The following is a 24,005-nucleotide window of genomic DNA, read 5'->3' as shown; positions in this document are numbered from 1 at the left end:
AAATTCGTGACAAATCAAAGTATCAGACTGTTAATGTTATAAAACAGTAGCTTCTGTCGTTTCCTCATTTCTAGCTCGAGTCCTAACTGGTGGTTGCTAGATTGCTTCAGGTAGAAATTAAAATACTTTGCTAATATTCAAGAAGATGGAAAATACTTGCAATGTCCCAATTTTGTATTTAAAACAGATGCTTATGTTTAAAATAAATGAAATACATTTTAGGTCATTAAGAACGATTTGTTGAACACTTACCAAGCTACAGTGTTTGGCTTATCCTATTCTTTTAAAACAAGTCTATTAGAGCTCCCTCAACCCTGCTGATACCTGGCTCCGGCTCCAATTCAGTGTCAAAATACAAATTGTAGCAACTCTCTCTAATGCTACAGAAACTTTAGAGAGATGCAACATGCTTTCTTAACTGTTAAAAAAAAAAAAGGGTCAATTCTGGTGCCAAATTCTATAAAGACGCAGTTTTGTGAACAGAATAGAAATTGAATACACCGTGGTAGCTGCTTGGGAAAATGAACAGTATATAATCTAATATCTTTAATTTTATGTACATGAATATAATGTATGTCAACTTTGTACATGAGATACATATAGTATTTAAACATTTTACTCAACAGATAAGAATTTACAATAGCAATATAACTGACTAGAGGGCTGTCCACTTAATATACTTAGATTAGATCTGTACTTTAACAGGAAAAGAATTTAATAGTTTACAATCATAGAAACACTGACATTTAAAACGACTTTATAAAATAATTTATATATATCCTAGCATCTATAGAGAGGAATGATTTGCATTTTGTGGATGTGTGCAATGAATGGCATTATCTTAGATTTTTAGGTAATAAAATAATTTAGAAGCAGTTCATGCAGTGGTCAAAGCAAGAGATGGCAGTTCCTTCAAGATGTCCTCTATCTTTGACATCCATGGGCAGCAGACACACACTAGGTGCCATCGGGGCACACTAGAACAAGGCTCCTCAACAGTTACTCATATAAACATCCATGTACACAAGTTGATATCCTTCCTTCCCCAGTACCAGTCACAACTTCTCTCAGCTGTGGGAGTAGTCAGTTTATACTGAAAGTGATTTCGTGTCTCTCCTGCAGTTCTATGTAATAGTATCTCTCTCTGTGAGGTAACTAACAGAACTTCCTGGTTTTCACAACTTTACTCTGATACTTCACCGAGTGCCCCCCATGTCCTATGACATAAACATCCAGCAGGTAAGATTTTCCAGGCAGAAGTCCTTTAATTGTTTCTGTGGTCACTGCTTTCTGTAGGTTTTGACTGTGGAAATATTTACAGAGGACCTTTTCCGATTTCTTCCTTGTATCTGGTCCGAGGCATTGGTTTTGCTCTCTTTTCTTCTGGTCTTCATTGTAGTTATCATCCACTTCCTTTTTGTAGATGCAGAACTTGTTCCTCTCCTGAGTGCCCAGCCAAGCCACCGTGGCCGAAGAACAGGTGCGGAGCTTGTCGAAGGCTTTGATTCTTGTGTCTTCGGGAAGAGAGGGAAATGGCTGCTTACTCGGCCTTGTGGTCGCTAGTATTTTCAACATAGATGCTCCTTTCTTGTGTCCCTTCAGACGAATGAGATACTTGGCTTTAGGTTTTCCTCTGAGCTGAAACTGCCGAATGCCTTCCACATTCTGCGACAGAAGAAGCTTCCCATCCCTTCTCACTTGGATCTGGATAGCGTCCAGACAAGAGTGAATGAAGAAAGTGACTTTTTGGTGTGAAGAGACCGGGGCAAACCGCAAAAACTTGGCTCCCTTCCGTTTGACAAATACGTCTGTCACTTTTCCATCTTTGAGCTCGACCGTCTTCTGTTTTGCCTCTTCCTTGGTCCTGGCGAAGGTGCCCACGTAAGCCGTACTCATGTTGCTGTTGCTGTTGGCCACGAAGACGTCAAAGTAATACTGCGTGTCGGGTTTCAGGTCTGAGACGGTGAAGATGTTCTTATTTCCTATGCAGATTTTCTGAATGTCAACCTTGGGCCTCGAGTAGACATGCCGCCCCAGTTTGGGGGAAGGCTTGGTTAGGAAGCTGCGTTCTTTACCCAAATTATCTGAAGGAAATCCAAAGTGGGCAAAGTCAAAGGGGCTGAAGTCCAGCCCGGGTTTTGGAGCCATCATAAAAGCATCATCTGCACTCAGTTTTGCTTCAACGGCACAGAGACTTTTGAAATTGTGCTCTTTGTTGATGACCACACAGTACTGAATGGGTTGTTTCAGCAGAGACGCTGTAGGGCTCGGTTTCCAGGCCAAGGTGACTGTGGTGCGTCCCAGGGATGTGACATCTACTCTTGGGTCGTAAGGTAATTCGGGGTAGGGCTGATCAGACTCTGGGGTTGTGGTGGCATAGACTTTGAAATGTGTGTCTTTCTCTGTTGAAAGAAGCTCCAACTGATACAAACCAGACGGAGAACTAGAAGATATAAAATACTCCACATCATTGCCTTTGTAGGAGAATAATTCTGTGCCTTCCTCATTAATGATCTGCTGCCTCTGTTCCTCCAGAGGCTCTGGGTCACCTAGAAGACACGAGAGAAATACAAGCTACATGTCAGGGTGTGTACTGTGGCTTGCTGACCTTAAATTGTGTTTTTAGACTCTTCTTTTTTCTCTGTTATAAAACTAATAATGTTCCCAGTAGATAATTGGGAAATAGAGAAAAAGAATAAGATAAAAAAATCATTAACTTTTTATCCTGAGACAGTCCTTTATTAATATTTTTTGATCCTGAGACAGTCCTTTACTAATATTTTCATTCATTTCCATCTATGCAATTGATTTATTTCATCTTTCTCTATAACCTAATAACATTTATTCTCATACATATATGTTCCCAGGCAAACCTTCATTTTTGAATCCAGTCTTTCTCAATGTTATTATTATATTAATATTATATCATAAAAATAATATTGTTGGTCAATTGTTGATCATTTAAAATTGTGCTCTTACATATATGTTAGGCTTTTCTGAATTTAAATTTAGGCTTGAGGATAGGCTCCAATTAGTGGAATTTTTAGGTCAAAGACTGTAAATGTTTTAGAGACTAATCCCTACTGTCAATCTGCTTATCAAAAGGATTCAACCTGATTGCATTTTGATGGCCAGCCATTTCACAGATTTTGCTCTTGTATCTAGGACTGGACAATCTCTCATTAAAATATAGAATATAAAGGACCAGTAGGGGTACCTAATTTTCAGTGTAGAGAACACATGCACATAAATAATAGGAGGAAAGTATTGAAACTAAACTAATTTTTTTCTTTTTATTGTTAACATCAGATATCACACGAATGCCAGATAAGCTGACAGGAATTGGTGAAGGACTGGGTTGCCAGGGTGGGAATGAACCTTGTTCAGCTTATTACTGCAGCTTGAGTGAGGTATGTAGACTTTCATATTCCCAAACCATGAGATTAACACAATCTCGTGTGGCTCTTTATTCTCTATCTCCTCTGCTGTACTTTCCATATTTTCCTAGTTACAACGTCCTCTTATCACTGTGAGTGGAGCAGCCTGCTGGCATCCTTCGCCTGGCACCAGTCTCCAAGCCTTCATCTTTAAGCTATGATGCCTTCACCCCTTAAAAGGAGATCACACCAGGTTCGTATATAGACTCTTCTCATTTCCCTGTGTCTTGGTATTTGCTTTCCACCATCTGCATTTTCTTTAAATGCCTCACGCACACCTTATACTGACTGTCTTGTCATCCTGGACTTGCACTGGTGCTAAATGCCTTCTTGCTCCTCTTTTTGGTGCCATTCTTTATTCCCCAGAGATCTTGGCTGCATATTGGAATCAGAGAGGGGGAAATTTAAACAGTCCCAATGTCCAGTCCACACTCCAGGACAATTAAATCAGGACCTTTAAGGGTGGGATCCAGGCATCAATAGTTTTTAAAGCCCCCAGTACTGATTCCAATGTTTGGTAAGATTGCAAACCACAGCTAGAGAGCCTAGTCCAAACCTCTCCATTTTTCCTCACACGTTCAGTCTCCACATCTGTCTCCCTTAGCCATTTAACTAAGATCACCATCATTTGATGCCACCTTCCATTTTCCTCATCTCCATTGCAAAGTCTCCAGCTTCTTCACATATGCATTCATGCTGTTTTTTCTTTCTTCTTACTAACAGAAGGATGTATATTTCATAAGCCTTTTAGCTATCCATTCAGAGGTCTGGGGCCAGATTCATCCTGCTGCTTACCTGAGCCTTCCCCGCTTGCCTCTTCTGGCAGCTCTTGGAGACTCAGCTTCCACTCTAAAGGTGCATCGCAGGGAGTCACTGTGACTGACAGTGGAGTATTGTCTTCTTCAACCACAAAGAAATACCTATGGGGAAGTGGACCAGTTCAGACTGAGATCATTCATTATAAGACTTACAATACAATCAAGAGTCACTGGAAAAATCACTGGCTGCTTTAGTTTTCATTCGTTTAACAGATCTATCCTGACCCCTTATGTAAAATATCACCTTCCTTCCCAAGAAGCTTTCTTTCACACTTCTTCATTTGCCTTCAAAGAAGCTATCACTACCTGACATATTATATTTCTTTGTTTACCTCTTTATTTTTCTATCTCCCCCAACTAGAATGAAAGCTACAAGAGGGCAAGGTTCATTGATGAAGACTGAGAGACTAAAATAATTCTTAATCAGTATTTGTTGAATGAATTGATGAATAAGCTTAGACTTTAGGCTTTTGGGGAAAAGTCCTTAATTGTTTGCAGAGTCTAAAACTTCCTCAGTGGGGGTGGGGTGGGGGGGGGTCTGCCTGCCTCATTGGCTTCTTGTCTTCTATGCTCAAACCACGTGGGATCCCCTAGTTTTCCAGGATCCACCCTATCTTAGAACTTCTGGGATGTTTCTCGTATGCCTGAAATACACCCCTTTGCCCTTACACATATTTAAGTGTCACAATATGCCTTTTATGACTCCTCATTCTGGATCAGGTTCTCTTATATACTCTCAGAGTGTCCTCCTGTACTTTTCAGTTGGGGCACTTATTGAAATTTGTGACTGTATATTTGTATTATTTGATTGTCAATTTCCCCACACAGGCCCATTTAAGGTTCATTTGCCATGCCATTGTATTCCCAGAATTTAGTACTGATGTCTGCACATAGTAGGTACCTGTTAAATATTTTTGAATGAATGAATTACTAAATTAATGAACAGAACCCAAGAAACCTAGCACTAACCCTATTGTTCCAGACCCAGGATACTTACACCTAGAGTCTATTCTGTTGAAAGATACAGAATCTGAATGGCATTAGAAGTACTTCATCCCCCCTCAAATATGAATTAAAAAAAGGAAGGTGGGGGTAGGGCAGTGGGAGGACAAATAAAGTGAAGACTCTATAAAAGCAAAACAACCTGTTCATGAAATAGTAAAGCTAGATGTCATCCTGAAAAAACAACCAGATGACTGAAATATTTACTGTGTGGAAAGTTATATGTACCATAAGCATCCTTCAAGACATATGTCAGGTGGCTGAGTTTTCAATTCAGTCTACTTTTTGGAGAATAGAATTTTCTTCCTTTGGCCAGGTTGCATGGCATGTGTTAACACTATACACACAACTGAACTCATCTATATTACAAAGAAATAGATAAAACAAAACAATTTGGCATCACGTAAGTGAAAAAATGTTCAAAATGACTACGTTTTGATTTTTGTGAGGGTAGCAGCACTAGCTGTGGAAGCAGAAATCAATGTCAGTTCATCCACTACCTTCTGTTCTCACTTCAAACAATAAAGTAGCTTATTTCCCAAAGTAACTGTCTTAGTAACTTAAATACGGGCCATAGGCAACCAATGACAAATAAAACAATTCTTGCATTCCACAAGGTACTCATTATACATATAAAACAGCAGGGAGTCCCTCTAACTCAACATTTTCATATGGAAGTACTTATGATTTGGGATAAAAGATAATCTGAATAAACTTTAACAATTTGAGAAACATTTGTTGGCTACCATGCGCAGAGCACTTGTGGAAGAGAACAGCAATCAGGGAAAACAGGGCATGATCTATGTTCTCCAACTATTTACTGGCTGGTGAGGGAGACAGAAATGTAATGAATAACTAAGAAAACATGGTCCCAAATTATAATGCCAAAACTGAGGGATAAACACTCCATGAACCATTTAGCCTTTGGAATGTATGTGTAAACCTAAGAATAATTAATGAAAAAAGCTATCCACTGCTGCTAAATTATATCTGGAATTTCATCTTTAGTTGTAATATCAACAATGTCTATGAATGCCTCCCATTGCATATTTCACACCTAGAAATGATGTTTCTATTGTTTCTGCACCTCTCCACTTAGAGTAAGATAACATTTCATCCAAATATCAAAGCCCCCAATCTTTATTTGTGGGGGGTGGAAGGGGAAAGACAAGAAATAATAAACAAATATATATTGGAGAGTAGAATTTTCTTCCTCTGGCCATGCTGCATGGCATGTGTTAACAATATACACCATATATATATATACATACTGTCATTTTTAAACTTAAAATATTTATAACCATTGTATGAACCCAATCTGTTGATGGAGTAAAGGTAAATGAACAGTGATAGTTTTTACTATAGTTTGGTTTAATATTTTAAGAATGTAATCATATTGTTCAAAGAAATATTATCCTTATAATAATATCCTTATATTTATTGAGATATAATTAAAATGCAATATATTAATTTTGGATGTACATAATAATGATTTGATACATGTATGTATTGTGAAATGACCATCACAGTAAGTCTACTTTATCCCTTTAACCATGTGAAGTTACATAACATGCAATACAATATTATTGACTGTAGTCACTATGCTGTACGTTACAACCCTTCGGGTTTTTTGGCTACATACCTAGAAGTAGAATTGCTGGATCATATGATAGTTCTATTTACAGATTTTTGAGGAACCTATATACTATTTTCCATAGTGGCTGCACCAATTTATAGTCCCACCAAAAGTGCACAAGGATTCCCTTTTCTCCACATCCATGCCAGTATTTGTTATTTCTTGTCTTTTTGACAATAGTCATTCTGAGAGGTGTAAGGAGATATCTCATTATGGTTTTGACTTGCATTTCCTTGATGATGAATGATGTTGAGCATCTTTCCCTGTACCTGTTGGCCATATGTATGCCTTCTTTGGAAAATGTCTATTCATATCCTTTGCCCATATTTTAATTAGGTTGGTTGTGTTTTTGTTGTTAAGTTGTATACACTCTTTACATATTTTGGATTTTAACCCTTATTAGATACATGATTTACAAATATCTTCTCCCATTCAGTAGGTTGCCTTTTTATTTTGTTAATGATTTCCTTCACTGTGCAGAAGCTTTTTAGTGTGATGTAGTCTCTCTTGCTTATTTTTGCTTTTGTTGCCCTAGCAGATCCAGGGGGAGGGGAGGAAATATTGCTACGACTAATATCAAGGAGCTTACTCTTACTACCTATGTTTTCTTTCAGGAGTTTAGTGATCCAGTTTCACTCTTTAGCATGTGGCTGTCCAGTTTTCCCAACAACATTTACTAAACAACTGTCCTTTTTCCATTGTATATTCTTGGAAAATTGTGTATTATTGGTAAATTAATTGACCATAAGTTCATGCTTTATTTCTGGGCCATCTATTCTGTTCTATCGATCTATGTATCAGTTTTTATGCCAATACCATACTGTCTTGATTACTATACCTTGGAGTATAGTAATATAGCTTGAAATCAGGAAACATAATACCTCCAGCTTTGTTCTTCTTTCTCAAGATTGGTTTGGTTTTCAGGATCTTTTTGGTTCCATACAAATTTTAGAATTATTTGTTCTACTTTTGTTAAAAATGCCATTGGAGTTTTGATAGGGATTGCATTGAATCTATAAATTGCCTTGGGTAGCATGGACATTTTGACAATATTAATTCTTAGAATTCATGAAAACAGAATATCTTCCTATTTATGTCTTCTTCAATTTCTTTCATCAATGTCAGTTTTCAGTGTACAGGTCTGTTACTTTCTTGGTTAAATTTTTTCCTAGGCGTTTTAACCTTTTTGATGCAGTTGTAAATGGGATTATTTTATTATTTTCTCTTTCTGGTAGTTCATTTTCAGTGTAAACAGAATAAACTAATAAAAACAGAACAGATTTTTGTATATTGATTTTGTATCCTGAAACTTTAATGAATTTATTAGTTTCAACAGTTTTTTGGTGGAAACTTTGGGTTTTCTATACATAAAAAATCGTACCTGCAAACGGTGGCAGTTTTATTTCTTCCTTTCCAATTTGGACACCTTTTATATTGTTTTCTTCTTAATTGCTTGGGCTAGGACTCCCAATACTGTGTTAAACGTAAGTGGCAAGAGTTGGCATCCTTGTCTTGTCTTTGATCTTAGAGGACAAACTTTCATCTTTTTACCATTGAGTGTGATGTTAGCTGTGGGCTTGTTATATATGGTTTTTATTATGTTGAGGTACATTCCCTCTATACCTGCTTTGTGGAGAGTTTTTATCATAAATAGATGTTGAATTTTATCAAATGCTTTTTCTGCATCTATTGAGATGATTTTTATCCTTCATTTGGTTATTGTGGTGTCACACTGATTGATTCATAGATGTTGAATCATCCTTGCATCCCTGGAATAAATCCCACTTGATCATGGTGTATGATATGTTTAATGTATTGTTAAATTTGGTTTCTTAATATTTTGTTGAGGGTTTTTGCATCTATGTTTATTAGGGATATTGGCCTATAATTTTCTTTTATGCGCGTGTTGTCTTTATCTGGTTTCAGTATCACAGTAGTGTTGGACTCATAAAGTGAATTTGGAACTGTTCCATCCTCTTCAATTTTTGAAATATTTTGAAAAGGATGAGTATTAGATCTTCTTTGAATGTTTGGTAGAATTCACCAATGAAGCTCTCTGGTCCTGGGCTTCTATTTGTTGAGATGCTTTTGACTACTGATTCAATCTCCTTGCTAGTAATTCATCTATTCAGATTTTCTATTTCCTTATGATTCAGTCTTAAAGATTGTATGTTTTGGGAGATTTATCCAATTTTCCTAGATTGTCCAAATTATTGGCATATAATTGTTCACAGTAGTCTCATAGTAGGTCCTTTGCATTTCTTTGTTATCAAGTGTAACTTACTCTTTTTCATTTCTGATTTTATTTATTTGAGTCCACTCATTTTATCTTAGTGAGTGAAACTAAATAAAGGTTTATCAATTTTGTTTATCTTTTCAAAGAATAGCTCTTAGTTTCCTTGGTCTTTTCTATTGTCTCTTTAGTCTCTATTTCATTTGTTTCCACTCTGATGTTTATTATTTTCTTCCTTCTTCTAACCTTGGGCTTCATTTGTTCCTATTTTTCTAGTTCCTTTAGGTGTAAAATTAGACTATTTGAGATTTTTCTGATTTCTTGAGGTAGGCTGTATTGCTATGAACTTCCCTCTTATAACTGCTTTTGCTGCATCCCGTAAATTTTGGTATGTTACATTTCCATTTTCATTTGTTGCACCTATTCATTTGTCGACCTATTGGTTGTTCAGTCACATGTTTTGAAATCTCTACGTATTTGTGATTTTTTCCAGTTTTCTTTTTGTGGATTGATTTCTGGTTTCATACAATTATAGTCTAAAAAGATGTTTGATATAATTTCAATCTTCTTAAATTTACTGAGACTTTTTTTGTGGCCTAACATATAATGTATCCTGTGTACTTGAGAAGAATGTGTATTCTGCTGCTTATAGATGGAATGTTTTATATATACCCAGTATATCTATCTGGTCTATTGTGTCATTTATGGCCAATGTTTCCATATTGATTTTCTGTCTGGATGATGCATCCATTGATTAATATAGGGTACTAACTTTCCCTACTATAATTGTATTGTCAGTTTCTCCCTTTGGTCTGTTATTTGTTTATATGTTTAGGTATTCCTATCTCTATTGGGTGTATAAATATTTACAAATGCTAAATCTTTATGCTGGATTGAACCCTGTATGTAATGCCCATCTTTGTCTTTCATTACAGTCTTTTGTTTTAAAGTTTATTTTGTCTGATATAAGCAATATCTACCCCAGCTTTCTTTTGGTTTATATTTGTATGGAATTTCTTTTTCCATGCCTTTATTTTCACTCTGTGTGTGTCCTCATATCTAAAGTGAATCTCCTGTAAGGAGCATACAATATTTTAAAAAATCCATTCAGGCACTCTATTGTCTTTTGATTAGAGAACTTAGTCCATTTATGTTTAAATTTAGTCCTTGTATGTTTTTTTTTTTTTTTTTTTTAAATTTTTTTTTCAACATTTTTTTATTTATTTTTGGGACAGAGAGAGACAGAGCATGAACGGGGGAGGGTCAGAGAGAGAGGGAGACACAGAATCGGAAACAGGCTCCAGGCTCCGAGCCATCAGCCCAGAGCCTGACGCGGGGCTCGAACTCACGGACCGCGAGATCATGACCTGGCTGAAGTCGGACGCTTAACCGACTGCGCCACCCAGGCACCCCAGTCCTTGTATGTTTAAAGTAATTATAAGTAGGTGTGTATTTACTGCCATTTTGTTAATTGTTTTCTGGCTGTTTTGCTCCTTTTGTCCTTTCTTCCTCCCTTGCTTTCTTCTCTTGTGGTTTGATGACTTGCTTTAGTGTTTAGATTCAATTTTCATTATCTTTTTTGTAATCTGGGTTTTTCTTTTGTGGTCATCATAAGATTTACAAATACCTATGTATATATATACCAGTCTATTTTAAGTTGATAACAAGTTAAGTATGAATACATTCTGAAACTACATTTTTTACTCCCCAGTCCCCCAATTTATGCTTTTAATGTCACATTTTACATCATTTTATTGTGTGTGTACCTTAAGTAATTGCTGTAGTTTTAGTTATTTTTTACTTCTTTTGTCTTTTAGTCTTCATGTGAGGTTTATAAGTGATTACTTCACTATATTTACCTTCACTAGGGAGACTTTTACGTTCATATGTTTTCTTAATACTAGTTAGTGCCTTTTCTTTCCATCTTAAAGAAGTCCCTTGAACATTTCTTATAAGGCTGGTTGAGTGGTAGTGAACTCCTTTAGTTTTTGCTTGTCTGGAAAACTCTTTATCTCTCTTCTTTTCTGAATGATAATCTTCCTGGTCTTGGAAGTTTTTGGCTTTCAGCACTTTGAATATATCATGCACTCCCTTCTGGCCTGCAATGTTTCTACTAAAAAAATCTGCCATTATCTTATGGGTATTCCCCTATTTGCAACAAGTTTTTCTCTTGCTTTTAACATTGTCTATTTGTCTTTGACTTTTGACATTTTAAGGTAACATATCTTGGTGTGGATCTCTTCAGGTCCATCTTATTTTGAAGTCTCTGGATTTTCTGGACATGGATGTGTGTTTTTTCTTCTAGGTTAGGGTAGTTTATAGCCATTATTTTTTCAAATAAGTTTTATGTTCATTTTTCTCTTCTCTCTCTGGGACCTCTATTATGCAAATGTTGTTCTACTTAATGTCCTACAGGTTCCTTAAACTGTCTTTACTTTTTAAAATTATTTTTTCTTTTTACTGTTCTTTTGGGTGAGTTCCACTGCCCTATCTTCTGGGTTACTGATTCTTTCTTCTGCTTTATGTAGTCTGTTACTGACCCCTCTAGTGTGTTTTTCAGTTAGGTTATTGAGTTTTTCAGATCTAGGACTTGTGTTTGGTACTTTCTTATATTTTCTATCTCTTTGTTGAAATTTTCTGTGTTCACCTATTCTATTCCCAAGATTGGTGAGTGTCTTTATGACCACTACTTTGAACCCTTTTTCAGGTAAATAACTTATCTCTGTTTCATTAAGGTTCCCCCCACCCCTGCAGTTTCATCTTGTTCTTTCATTTGCAACATATTCCTCTGTTTCCCACCCCCCACCCCCCCATTTGCTCGACTCTGTTGGTTTCTATGCATTCGGTGCAAGAGCTGTCTCTCTCAGTTTTGAAGGATTGGTCACAGGGAGACTGGGGGTGTTTCAGTCTTAGTCTATGCAGTGCCCTGGTGGTGGTAACCTGCTAATGACAGTCTCTCTGATTGTTTCAGTCCCATGGCGCTCAGAAATGTAACCATCCTGGTCAGGAATTCAAGGGGCCATCCCCTTTGTGGCCCGTGCACACCTGCTGGCTTTAGTCAGGGTGTGGTGCAGTGCCAGGCTGGGGCATGCCTGCCTGCCAGGTTTAGCAGGATGGAGCCATGGGAGGGCACAAATGTGGGCTAAGTGGTACTAGCAAGGTAGAAGGAGAGTGCAAAAATAGTACCTGCCAGCACCTCCATGCCTGGAAAGAGTTCTAAGAGACCCCTTTCCCTCTAGAAGACACTTTGAGATTAGCTAATGAATCTCCTTGCACGTGGTCCAGGAACTTTTCAACTTACTGTGCTTTCACTGTGTCTTAGGGTGAGTAAATTTGAGCCTATGCCCTTTAAGAGTGGAGTCTTAGTTTCTTATAGCCTTTTGGGTCTCCTAGAAATAAGCCCTCTTGGTTTTCAAAGCCAGATGTTTTGGCTTGTCTCTCTGGTGCATGCAGATCCCAAGGTTGGGGTGCCTGATATGGGGCTCAAACCCCTTGCTCCTCAGGAATATGCTATATATTTGTCAGAGCCTTCCTCTTTGCGAGTTACCACACTAGGGGTGGGGTTTTTGGCAAGACCATTTCTCTGCTTCTCTTATCCATCTCTAAGTGGCCTTTTTATCCTTTGTGTGAAGGAACTCTTCAGCTAGTTTTCAGGTCTTCTTCAGAGAGAATTGTTCTACATGCAGCTATAGATTTGTTGTGTCAAAGGGAGAAAGTGAGTTCAGGGTCTTCCTATGCCCCTTTTTTGAAGCTTATTTTAGATTAATTTCATCATAATCCTACAGAGTCCTTCTTAAAATTTTCCTGCTATCCTAAAGATAAGAAAATCATCATTCCAAAATGTAAGAACTACAAAGATTGTCCTCTCCATCCCCAAAGAGATCACAATCAGTAAGGATCAAACAGACTCTACTTAATGATTAGAAGTTGCACTGTCATTTTCTTTTCTTAGAGAAAATAGGCAATGTTATTCAGAGGTTGATTGCAAGTTATCTAATCTAAGTCTAAAAAGTTACTTTCTTTTTTAGTATCATTCATGAGCTTATTGATAAAGAGAGTACTGCAGGGAGAATACCTTTTAGGTGTGTCTCTAAAGAGATAACTGCTAATTTCAGCTCCATCTGGAATTACTGATGAATCATGAAAAAATGCTTTGTCCCGGATCTGCATCTGAAAAAGTTCCTCATCTCGAGTGGGTAACTTCTGAGTCCTTGAGCTGAGTGGTAGTAGCAACCACAGCAGACACCAATGGAGAGGCACCATCCTGGGGCAAAAGAAATGATTGTTTACATTAGTTCTGTGGATAGACACTTGGGCACATTGCAAATGTTCTAAAGGGATAAGAAATATTTTAGTTTTGACAGACAGAGCCAAATTATGCATTTCAGATATAACTTTCCTGTTGTTGTTGTTTTTTCCCATACTATTTCATAGAGTTGATAACAAATTCACTAGGATTTATAAAAGATTTTGAAATAAAAGGACTCTTGATGCATTAACTTCCCTGGGTATTCAGAGAGAAAATCCCCACTTCAATATGGCCAGAAAAGCCAATGTGGTTATTGCAGAAATGTGTATACAAATGTCTCAGTGACTGAACCATAACATAAATCACAGAGACTCACTGAGAGCCAGAAAATTACCATTGCACAATTATTTTTATTCTTTCTTGAAATTTGACTAAGATTATACATGTATAGTATTATTCTGATTCCCAAGATCAGATTTTCATAAATCAGAGATTTTTAGAGATGATAAAGTTTAATTTTCTCATAGGTTAAGCAATTTGTCCAAAATAAAGGTTGTTATTTGCTGATGTCTAACTATCATTCATTATTAAACTCTTCAACAAAACATTAAAAAAAACAAACAAAACCTTTTACTGTAATAGAAATGGGCTTGGATTACCACTCTCAGGTTAAATGAGACCACTGAAAAGTTGTATCATTGGTCATTTCCCTTAACCTCCCATAGAGTTATGTATTTACTACTGCAACAGAGTATTTTCATGGAGTTACATTTTGGCATTCAAACTGTCTTTTATCAAAGATCCTCTAGGTAATTATGGATCACTCTCTGCTGCACATTGCTATAGGAACATTGTCAAGGACACTATCTTCTACACGTCTCAGTGTCCCTAACAGGAAGTCTAAGGTAGGCAAGTTCTTTTCATGTCAAGTGCTGGTGAAAGCTTTGCTTCTGTTGAGGATTTGGTGCCTTTCTCTCTCACAGAAAGAACTCTGTAAGGAGTTGTTCTCCTTTATCTCTTTGACAACATATATCAGGGAATTCAAGCATGAGGGAAAGACAGTGTTTTTACACATAAGTGCTTCAAATAGTGAGAAAGTCGAATGGAAATATTTGCAATAATTTGAAATAAAATGAACACCAGTTTTATTTATAAAGAGTCATTCCTATAGCTATGAGATCACCTCTACTTAAACCATCCTTTGACTTTATCTTCCTTGGAGTGCTATCAAAAATAGATTCATACAACTAAAAATATTTTTGAAGGGAATAAACTTTTCTTTTCTATGAGAATGTGAGAAGAAACTTTTCCACAGTGAGCTTACCCAAAAAGTAAATTTAACTTCCTTTTTCTTTTCTTTTTTTTTTTAACGTTTATTTATTTTTGAGACAGGGAGAGACAGAGCATGAACAGGGGAGAGTCAGAGAGAGGGAGACACAGAATCTGAAGCAGGCTCCCGGCTCTGAGCTGTCAGCACAGAGCCCGACGCGGGGCTAGAACTCACGGACCACGAGATCATGACCTGAACCGACGTCGGCCGCTTAACCGACTGAGCCACCCAGGCGCCTCTTAACTTCCTTTCTCAAAAACAATTTTTTTTTTTTTTGCCATTTGTTCTGCAGTTTTCCATATAAGACAGCTGCAGTAATTGAGAATTACTATGTGCAAAAAAAGGCACCAAATTCGCTAACTGCATTATTGCATTTAGCCCTCGCAATAATCTGTGAAGTAGGTACTATTCTTATATAAAAATAATCTTTTACATAATCAGAGAGGGATAGAAATCCAGGTGGAGATGACTGTAGAGCCCAAAGGTTTCTCCTCTGTAATATTTTCAAGAAAGGCATAACAGTTTTTTACAAGGGCTCTTATTTTTCATCCTTATTTCTCGATTGTTTTGTAATCGAATGAAAACTTGACTGAGAGCTAAGAAATTTGACTTTTTGGTTTCAGCACTAATTAGATGTGTAATCTAAGGCAATTCACTTAAGCACTCCAGATGGACCTCAATTTTCTGAAGGGTTTGGATGATGATCTCTAAACTTTGAAAACGAATGGTGATTCTGAGACTGAATACTCAACTCCTCTTCCCAACTAGATAGCAGTTTAGAAGGCCAGGCCTTCTTAAGTTTCATTAAGTAATCTGAACCTCAGATATCCGAATGATTGTCAGGATGAGATCCAAGGGCAGTTGGGGATGTGAAGCAGGAGCTCACATTAGTTACTAATAGCAGATGAAGCTTATAACTACAAAAGATGGCTAGATATATCAAAATCAAAACTCAGTGAACCTATTTGAAACAAGCATGGACATAGTTGGCTAAACTAAATGGGACCTCTACTCACAACCTTTAATTCCTCCCCTCTGATGCCCTTCCTCCTGTGGCTAAAAGAAATGAAAAATCTGATATGCTAGAATTTGCTTTGCTGGCCCTGTTAAGAAATAATTATTATTTCAGCATAATATGTCCTGTTTACTCTGTAGCAGTGTCCCTGAAACTTTGCCCCCTGAGAGCAGAAGCAGCTATATAATAAAATTTGTCTCTTTAGAAATGGTTAGAATTTGGCTTTCTATACTTATTAGGAACTTAGAGCCAACATGCCATGGCAGCCCTTGAACATGAGATACTCAGGTGTATTTGCTCTAGACCCACTCTAATGCACAGCTTTACCTCATTAGGCTCTATGTTTGCCCATAAAGTTGTCAATTGCACAGTACCACCATAACCGAGCAGAAGAGGCTGCCCAGTGCCCCAGGATATTTGGGATATTTAAGTCAGCTCCAGAGTAAGACAGCTCACTAGTTATCACTGGTGGGAATTTTTCCAGTATCCTCAGCCATCCATTGGCAGAACTTTCTCTTTATTGAATCAGCTAATGATAAGAAATGAATTTTGAGTTAAAAAATAACAATATTAACAAAGTTTGTTTTGAACATGTTGTACTCTTCTAAATGCTATATATATATATATATATATATATATATATATATACACATATATATATATTATCTCATGTAATGCTACATCAACCCTATGATGCAGGCGCTATTATTTCTCTCATTTCAAAAACGATCTAACTGAAGCTTGGACAGGTAAGATCACATAGTGATACAATATGATGTAAAAAATACAAACTATTTACCATATGTAAGTTTAAAAATATGAAAAGTAGGATTATTGTATATTCTCCACATCAGCTACTTTTTAATTTATAAATAAACAAATAACAGTGAACAACTTAAGATGACAGGATTCTACAAAGTAAGTGGTGAGAGATGATTCTCCATGGGTCTCTGTGATTGGTTTTGCATGTCTTGGAAGCAGAAGAATTGACTGCTTTTGTGCCAGATTATATTTTCAAGGATGTTTGTGTAATGAAAAGCCTTGGAAGATAAAGCTTCTGGAGCAGGCATGATCACTATATCAGGGAAGATCTGAGTTACCCAAGCTCAGGGCTTCTCTCTTGTAAAAAAAACCCTATTTGGGGGCTAGTGCCATCTGGCCCTCTTTTCATTCTGTGGAAATTGGAAGTCAGTGAGCCAGGGGGAGAAAATGATAATACTGTGGATTCTGCTATTGCTCTGAGTTGCTCTGAGTATTGCTTTTGTCTCCAACCCAGTAGTCTGATGCCATCTAGTATCAATGAAACTATGTATAACAGGTTAACTTGTTAACTTACAAGTAGAGTAAAATCTTAGATTCTTCATTCATATTTTTGACACTACATTTTTCTTACTGAATTATTTTACTGGATCACTACTAGCTCAGGTAGATGTTTTTATTTGGATTACCACCAACAGAGAGTAGACTCAACTCTATCTTTTTCTTTCTCTCTCTCTCTCTCTCTCTCCATATATATATATGTATATGTGTATATATATATATACATACACATATACATATATATATAATTATTTCCCCAGATAAAATTCTATGAGGCCAACGTTTTGTTTCTGAAACAACTCTAACCATATTAATTGCTATATGTTATAGACAAGACAGACAATTTTTGGAAAGGTGTTTAAAATTTTTATGATCCCTGTTTTCTTTTCTTCTTTTTTTTTTCCATTGTATACATATAAGAAGATAGATGCTAGCTAAGCCTATGGTGGTAATAATTTTATAATATATATAGATTAAACTATTATGCCATGCATCTTATGTTTTTATAGTGATGTGTGACAACTATTTTTCAATAAAACTGGAAAAAAGTAGTGTGATCCCAAAGCACAGATCTTTATATTTTACAGGATTATATTTTTCAAATGTTATCTAATAACACTCATCTACTGTTGGGAAAAAACTTACTCTGTTATTAGGGAAAGTTAATCATTTGACCAATTTCATCAGGTTACAGGCAGAATTACTTTAAATAAACTGCACTTAAAGGAAGCATTGACTATAGCTGATCAAAAAACTATTGCGCAGACATGTTGTGTATATTTTTACAATTTCTATTCACCAATTCAACTTTAAAGCTTTACTTAGATATTGTTTAAAGGATTGTTTTAAGATTATATAGATTTTTCCCCCTACCAATAAAATGTTCTCTCTCAGACACTCAGCTTAAGAATTAGTCACTTTAAATAAACAACTAAAAAAATACATTCCTCTCATGAGTAAGGCTTGGGTAAGCCAGTCTATAAGAACTGACTTTTCTTCTAAGATTACAAAAGTGCCCTCTAATGGCATAACTTTTCCTCTCATTTATTTTTGTTACTTCTAGGTATCCAGAGCTTATCTAGATTTAGAGTTTAAGTTAAATAACATTCCTTAGAATTTCTCTTTCAGCATTATTTCTTTTGTCATGGGCATCTGGTGGTAATCTAGGCAACCTATCTGTATAGCAAGAAACCATGCTATCTTTTTATAATCAAGGGTCTAGTTCCAATAGAAGTAGGAAGTTGCTAGGATGATTCCAAATATTTTTATTTTTCTAGGCACAGCAGCCAACTCGGTTCCACAATTATTCACAGCCTAGGAAAACTAGATGGTGTTATCCTATGGAGAAGAGTGACTTTGTTTCAATTAAAATTGTTTCAATTAAAATTCTGATGAATTACATATATAAATACTATACTTGATTTTAGATGCGAATTTAAAACTCTGACGCTGTTCATGTCATCAGAAGCATCTGCATATCTGGCACACACTTTCAGATCCTGCCAAGACTGAAGTGAGAAAAGAAAAATGACCTAATGGTTTGATATACCTCAACCTTTAGTCTAGATTATGGATAATCTAGATTATTGGATAGTTTTATTCTTTGGAAAACCCGTGTGTCCTAGATTAAAAGGAGAAATTGTTTTTGAAATCTAATTGTCCAAAGATTAACCATGCGTTCTATACTTACAAAGATTGAGAGAGGTCTGGGTACTGTAAAGTAAATAATTTTAAATATAATTCATTTTTATGGCACGTGCGCACACACACACACTTAAGGTCAAACTATTTGGAAACATTATATGAGTCCAGTTAGTTGATATTAGAGTAAAGGCAAATGAGCAGTGGTTCTAAAAGAAGAATCTTTTACATATAAAAATTTACTTTTATATTTGCTGCCCCCTCTCTGGAGAGTGGGTAAAAGCTACAGAGCGGTTTTCTTGGGGATGTGTTAGGAATGACTACCAGGGTCACTTCTCCCATTCCTCTCCGCCATCTTCTCTGTGGGGGTCTCTGGTCTCCCATCCCATAGAGGGAAAGGGGACACTAGGAAGCATAGGGGATGAAATGGAGATCAGTTTTAAAGAAAATGCCAATGAAGAGATACGAAGCATTTGTGTCGTTTCCTAAAGGGTAGAGGGTAGAGCATATGATGGATAACTGCAAACATACAACTCGTTCTAAGATTTTATTTTCGGTATTAACTTAAGCATTTTATTCTGTAGAGCCTTTAGTGTAGTTAAAATAAATAGTCAAACTGACCTGGCATACGCTTTTACCACAAACCTGCAGAAATGTTTGAGGATTGTAAAACAGTCTAATGGCAAGCAAGAAAAAAGGGAAGTTTACATAATTTACCAATGTATCAACTAAACACCCAGGACAACCTCTATTACCACAAAAGCAGAGTATAGTAAAAGCAATAAAACTTGCCCTATGGTGTCTGTTACAACTTCACTAGTGTCATTTCGCAAAATTTATCTTTAATTACATATGACCGGCTAGTCAATTTATCATCTTGGTTAATCCATTGGCTCACCTAGTGAAAATAAAAATTTATTTTTGGAAATTGTGTAAACAATGATTATAAGTAAATAAATCTGCTTACTTTCTTACTTCTTTTAAAAAATATATTAGATGTACTTGACCACAATCCCTATTGATAATCTTGTCTTAAGTGTAGGGAAATATTTCAAGCCACTAAAAAGCTTGCCTTTAGATTTATAGACTACGGTTTAGCTATATTATCCCATTAATGTAAGGGATTTGCAAATCTGGTAAATAAAACGCTGTTTCAGGTTTTCATGAACTGTCTAAGACTCTCTGAAATAGAAGCTGTCCTGTATATTAAAGACATTGTGACCTTTATCAGTGCTGTAGTTTCCTCAGAAACAGCAGTCAACAGGTCAGTCTACCTGTGAGTGAGATGATCAAATCAAATTTCTCCATTCCTCCACAACCAGCCACCAAGGGCTTGCAAGTTCCTTACAAAAACATGTGAATGTATTTGTAAAATATATCATTCAGCTCTTACAGATATTACATGTTGTAAACCCAGTAAGATCAGATTCATCTGTATCAATAGGCCACACCAAGCAAATAATGAAAAAAAAAAATGTCATTAAGATTCACTTAAAAACTCTTCAATGAACCCAATCACATGTAGGCTAAAACCATGAAATAAATTTACAATCCCCAGAAAGAAGGATGGGCATTCTGAATTTACTTGAGGCAAATGCATCTGGAATAAATGAAATCTAATGTTTAATTACAGAGAGTGGAAAGTGCATGATTATAATTTAGTGAGGATAATTTCAAGGAATGGTCTGCCGCAGAGATTTCTGTTATTTTCTTTTCCTTTTTAAGTGCAAATATTTAGTCTCTCCACTTCTATTTTTAAACTCAAGGGCATTTGTTTTGTTTGAATCATCCATGCCACATCTGATAATAAATCTGAAGCATTTAACCTAGCTGTAAAGAAAAAAAAAATGTAGCCTTTGTTGGGGGAACGGCCCCCGCGTCTGCCACAGCCTGCTCTGTGAGCAAAGGGGGTCTGTCTGCACACTTTAATAGCAGAATGCCCAGCGTGGGCATGCACACTCCCTCAAGGCTGAAATTTAGTGGTAAAAAAAGCTGGATTCCCCAAAATCGTTCTGTTCTGTTGTCTTTTGCAAACAACGAAAATGTTAACTGAAATTAGTTGGTCGTTCTCATACATACAGAAGTATCCTCTGCTATGGCTGAAAATTTGAGGGATACAGAGCATATTGTGGTTTGGTGTGTTTCCATATTTGCAAAGGGTGAAATGAAGCAGGTGGAAGTGGAAGGCCCCGGGTTGGCCCTAAGGAGCGGTCTGTGGCACGTGCCAGGTGAGCTCTTGTTCTGCAGTGTCTATACAGCACAGCTGCAGTAAGCCTCCCTCAACAAGGCAGAGCCAGAGTCAGGCACAGAACCCACAGGCGAAAGCTCTCCAAATGCGGGCTGTCATTACAGAGGGGAAAGATTATTAACAGTTTTAGAGTTCATTATGTCAATGATCTATGGATTAGGGACCTTCACATGCATTTCAGCTGCAGTGATTCCAACCTCCTCTACCACTTCTCTACATGATTGCCAACTTTCATTCTGGAAGGAAATTAAATTAGCATGAAAAAGCAATGTGAAATTAAAACATGCCAAGGATCTGAATACAGTTTCCATTCTGTCATCTCCTCCCCTCTGATCCTCATGGTGTGTAGTTCATAGTGGGGCCAAGACTAGGGCACTCTAATTTTAAAAGATGGTCATGCCTACAGAATAAGCTTGAAAGAGGATCAGATTTTAAAGTAAGTTACCCTGTATTCCCACCATCACTACTGCCAATAATAAGAATACTGAACCATAGAAATGGCCAACGATGTGTACTACAGATAAGAGTAGTCTTTGATTCAGGAAGCCAGGCCCATTTTACTAAAGGAAGGAGTGGATCTCCTAAAATGCATCTGATAGGTGATTAGAAGATATGATAAATCCAAAAGCAATACAGAAGACAATGCAAAGTAAAACTGGAACAAAAGAGTGAACATCTTCCTCCTATCAAAATTTCCTCTGCATGTGCAACTGAGATGGCTGGGATAATTTCCACGATCTTAGGCGCAGCTAATGATTCCTAGAATAATGAAAGCCCCTAAGGGAGAAATAATATGCTTGGTTGCTTTTCTTACTTTAGTTTGGCAACTAAGCCTTGTTTCCTGTTGGTCTGCAACAAAATGAAAATGACTTCCTGTGCAATGTTCCCCAAAGCAGTTAACAAACTGTATACCCCATCCTCTACTGAAATTTAGCTAAGATGTAATATGGCAACATGCCAGGAGCATCTAGCAACAGCACATATCAGCCTAGAAGATAAGACATGAAGTGTCATGGTCAACAAATACTGAGCCTCTGTTGTGTATAACACACCAAAAGTACACTGAAAGTACAAAGATGTTTAATGTAGATTCAGACTGTTCTGCTGCTTACAATCGAGTTGAGTGGCCATTAATTATGGGTAGAAGTAACCTGCAATGTAAGATAGCACAATGCCAAGAGGAAACGGGGGGCTCATATGATAAATGCCTTCAGAGTTGGAGCGAAAACTCACCAAGAGTTGGTGAAGACAGAACAAGACTCAGAGAGAAAGTAGGGTAAGGGGAGAAGAGCCAGATGCCGGGAAGGGAGATGGAGGTGTGAAGTGCGGGGCTGAGGCACAGACGTAGAACTATAGCAGTAAAAGTTAACAAACAAATGTTAACTGAGCACTTCCTTTGTGCCAAACACTGAACAAGGTGCCAGGTACATAAGACATCCTTTCTTCTTGAGTTATTTATGGTCTGGAAAGAAGTGAGGAAGAAAATATTTTTATACAGAGAGATCAGTAAGGAAGTAATTGTGAAGGTTCATAATTTTTATAGAGAAAACTTAGGAAAGCTAAAAGATAAGTATCTCATGGTTTACAACCTATGCTTTTTATCAACTGCTGGAATTCCTGGGAAGAATTCTGAAGAGGGCCCTACAGCCCCACATCGTGTCCTAGGACCACAGGGAAAGACTACGGAGGCAAGAACAAGTACTTCCTCAGGACAGGCTACTTTTTCAAAGAGCCCTATTTGCAAAACTTCTCTTTTCCACACAGAGTTTCCCTCTCCTACACCCCCAAGGTTAGGAGGCACGGTTCAGTGGAAAAATCACAGTTTGAGTCAGGACACTTTCACCACAGGCAGGAGAACTATCCACGTTGAAGGTTTGTGGGCCCAGATGGTCTCCTCCGTGCCCTACACTTGTGAACCCCTTTCAGTCCAGGTGAGTGCATCAGACCTCACAGGAAAGATGGCAACATAAGAAAGAAACTAAGTTTTACAAAGTTTACAAAGATGCAAACTACTACTGAGATTCCTCTCAGGTCATGATCTCACAGTTCATGTGTTTGAGCCCTGCGTTGGGCTTTGTGCTGACAGCATGGAGCCTGCTTGGGATTCCCTCTCTCCTCCCCTCCTTTCTCTCTCTCAAAATAAACAAACTTAAAAAAAAAAAAAAAGTTCTGGTAACGGGTTGTTCATGCTCAGTGAGCAGGAAACTAAGAGAGACAGAAGTTATGAAGGGAGTGCCTGGGTGGCTCAGTTGGTTGGGTGTCTGACTTTGGCTTGGGTCATGACACTGCTGTTTGTTGGTTCAAGCCTCGCATAGGGCTCTGTGCTGATAGCTCAGAGCCTGGAGCCTGTTTCAGATTCTGGGTCTCCTCCTCTCTCTGCCCTTCCCTGCTCATCTCTGTCTCTCAAAAATAAATAAACATTAAAAAATTAAAAAAGAAAAAGAAGTTATGAAGAAAATTTGACAAGAAAACCCTGCAGTTTGGCATGTGACCAGACTTCTTCATAAGCTGTGTCCAAATGGATAGGCTAAAATACAACTTACAAACCTTCCTATAAGCCCACATCTGCCAAATGTCATCTAACTGATGCTCCTGGGCACTTTTCTGCAGAGTGCCACCATCCGCGGAGGAATCCTAAGGCAGCAGGCTTGATATGAGAATGAAGGCAAGGGCACAGGCATGGGCAAGGATGAGGCAGGTAGTAAGCTCAGTGACAGGCAGGGAAAAGCAGGCTTGAGAGAGCAAAGAGATCGCTGGCAGGGTCATTAGAGACACCAAAGAGTGTAGAATACTCTAAAGGAGAAAGGTCAGCAATCTTGTCAGATATTTTGTCACATATATACCAAGGATTTACTAAATACCAATTGACTGGTGGACCAAACTGAGTAATCGCCATGTCTCCTGAACGGAGATCATTACTAATTTTGTTTGTTAGTGATAGCAAGGATAAAATAAAATACTGTAGAAGGAATAGAAGATTCTAAAAATAATCAGTCTCTTCACCCACCCATCAGCAACAACCTTACCTTCTTTACATATTTTCCATCTATCTCAGGTAATATATACTACCTTCTCA

At 37.3% G+C, this 24,005-nt stretch overlaps 1 protein-coding gene across 2 annotated transcripts in view; it reads right to left on the bottom strand.

The window, feature by feature from the left end:
* Positions 1 to 506: 506 nt before the first annotated feature.
* The window catches only part of NDNF (neuron derived neurotrophic factor), a 38,972-nt gene continuing 15,473 nt past the window's right edge, over positions 507 to 24,005 (bottom strand). For both annotated transcript variants that reach the window (XM_043569377.1, XM_043569385.1), the window contains 3 exons: positions 13,202 to 13,390; positions 4,233 to 4,357; positions 507 to 2,549 (listed from right to left, as the gene is read on the bottom strand). In XM_043569377.1, coding sequence (XP_043425312.1) covers positions 1,156 to 2,549; positions 4,233 to 4,357; positions 13,202 to 13,389 — 1,707 coding nt within the window. In that variant the 5' untranslated portion in view covers position 13,390 and the 3' untranslated portion in view covers positions 507 to 1,155. The remainder of the gene's footprint in view (positions 2,550 to 4,232; positions 4,358 to 13,201; positions 13,391 to 24,005) is intronic.

The sequence above is a fragment of the Prionailurus bengalensis genome, chromosome B1, assembly GCF_016509475.1.
Source record: "Prionailurus bengalensis isolate Pbe53 chromosome B1, Fcat_Pben_1.1_paternal_pri, whole genome shotgun sequence".
Lineage (NCBI taxonomy): Eukaryota > Metazoa > Chordata > Mammalia > Carnivora > Felidae > Prionailurus > Prionailurus bengalensis.
This window is presented reverse-complemented; position numbering and strand designations above follow the sequence as displayed.